At 65.7% G+C, this 1,866-nt stretch overlaps 1 protein-coding gene across 1 annotated transcript; it reads right to left on the bottom strand.

Moving 5' to 3' along the window:
• Positions 1-2: 2 nt before the first annotated feature.
• VDBG_01560 (C6 zinc finger domain-containing protein) lies at positions 3-1,713 on the bottom strand (the record flags this gene model as incomplete). The annotated part of the gene is made up of 3 exons (XM_003007326.1): positions 3-86; positions 143-1,031; positions 1,088-1,713. The coding sequence occupies 3 exons, from the start codon at positions 1,711-1,713 to the stop codon at positions 3-5; spliced, it is 1,599 nt and encodes a 532-aa protein (XP_003007372.1).
• Between the last annotated feature and the right edge of the window lie 153 nt (positions 1,714-1,866).

Below are 1,866 nucleotides of genomic sequence, written 5' to 3' on the forward strand. Positions count from 1 at the left end.
CGTCATGGGCATGGCGGCAGGGCCTCCGCGAGACCAGCGCGCTGCCTGCGAGGCCGGGAACCGGGGAATGAGAAGGGCGTGACGGACTGCGACTGGTCAGCGGGTTCCGTGTGTCGCGGGACGCGGATCGTGGGCGGCCTACCTTGGCCCGCTCGGGCACTTCGAGGCCCGGCAGCCGCGCTGCCTCGTTTGCTGAGGCGGCGGCCGACGCCGATGCCGAGGATGTGGAGGACATGGGCGGGTCCTGATATGAGAGGAGCTTGTAGTGCAGGTTGACGAAACGCTCGGCCGACGCGGCCTTGGCTTGCTCGGCCGTCTTGATGGTGAGATGGACCTCGAGCAGGCCGAGGGCGGCGCACATGATGGAGTAGCCCCAGGGCTCGTTGTTGCCGCACCGCATGAGGCGGTCTTCCTTCATGACGAGGCAGCGCTCGAGCAGCTTGACCGTGTGGGCCGAGTTGATCATGATCATGTGCGTCGAGCCGCGGGGCTGCAGCATGGTGACCTTGCAGAGGTTGACCGCCGTCGTGAGGGCGTCCTCGCGCAAGAAGTTGAGGCAGCGCACGCCCTGGTCGTAGAGCTTGTCGTGGAGGAGGACGATGTCGCGGGCGGCGTTGTAGTAGATGATCTCCGAGTACTGGTACTTGGGGTTGGCCTTGCGGAGCTTGATGAAGCGCTGGTGCAGGGGGATGATGTACTGGCGCAGCTGAATGTGGAGGAGCGTGTAGGCGAGCAGGGGCCGCTTGCCGTTCTGGCTGTTGGCGCCGTCCGTCTCCCACGACGGCAGCGAGTCGATCTCGCGCGTGATGTCGTTGGTGAAGCGGATGACCTGCTCGTAGTCGAGGTCGCCGGGCGGGCCGCAGAGGAGGCGGCTGAGCTCCATGCGCAGCGGCAGGCTCTGGCGGGCGAGGTTCTGGTAGGACGAGTAGGTGTAGTCCTTGGCGGGCTTGGACGGCGGCAGCTGGGTCGTCTCCTCGTCAAAGTCCTCGTCGTCGAGGTTCCGCGGCGCGCCGACGTCGTAGTGCAGCTGGCTCAGCAGCGTCGGCAGGCCGTGGTCGAAGCTCGCCTGGATGTCGAACTCCTGGACGGTGGCCCAGATGCGGCGCGCATCTCCTGGTTGTAGAGCGAGATGCGGCCGCCCATGTGGCCGGGGTCGCGGTGCAGGCCGACCGAGATGCCGTCCTGGATGAGGGCGCCCGAGTTGGTCCAGAAGCGCTTCTTCTTGACCGTGTTGATGCGCTTGCCGAGGTAGAGGAGGCAGGCGATCTGGTAGTGGATGAGGCGGCGGTGCTTCATGCTCTGGCGCGCCTGCCAGCGCTCGACGACCTCGATCCACTTGTGGGCCGTGTTGTGGGCGTTGGAGAGCATGCCGGTGAAGCGCGGCCTGTCGTGGGTGTGGAGGCAGTTGGCGATGGCGATCATGGCGAGCAGCATGGCGGTGAAGGCGGCATGGCGGCTCTCGTCGGCCGCGTTCTCCCAGAAGCGGGCGTACTCACGGCGGAAGGTGGGAATGTGGACGATGCGGTGGACCTGCTCAAACTGGCTCAGGTAGACCTCGACGAGGGCGTCCGTCTCGGCACGCGGCGGCACGAGGGCCTCGAGCTCGAGGTCGCGCTCGAGGAACAGGCGCTCGCGGTCCTCCTTTCTCTTCTTGCGGTCCTTGAGGTCGTGCGCCGCGGCGGGGCGCAGCCACTCGTCAGCCGTCTCCTGCATGAACGGGCACAGGCCACCGAGCTGTCACGGTCAGCACGGCACGAGCAAGGGCTGACTGTTGGTTGGGTTATTTGCTCAAGTGGGAAAAGGAAACGCTCAAGTGGGAAACGGAAACGCTCAAGTGGGAAAAGGAAAAAGTTACCTCGAGGAAGG

The sequence above is a fragment of the Verticillium alfalfae genome, genomic scaffold (genome assembly GCF_000150825.1).
Source record: "Verticillium alfalfae VaMs.102 supercont1.2 genomic scaffold, whole genome shotgun sequence".
NCBI lineage: Eukaryota > Fungi > Ascomycota > Sordariomycetes > Glomerellales > Plectosphaerellaceae > Verticillium > Verticillium alfalfae.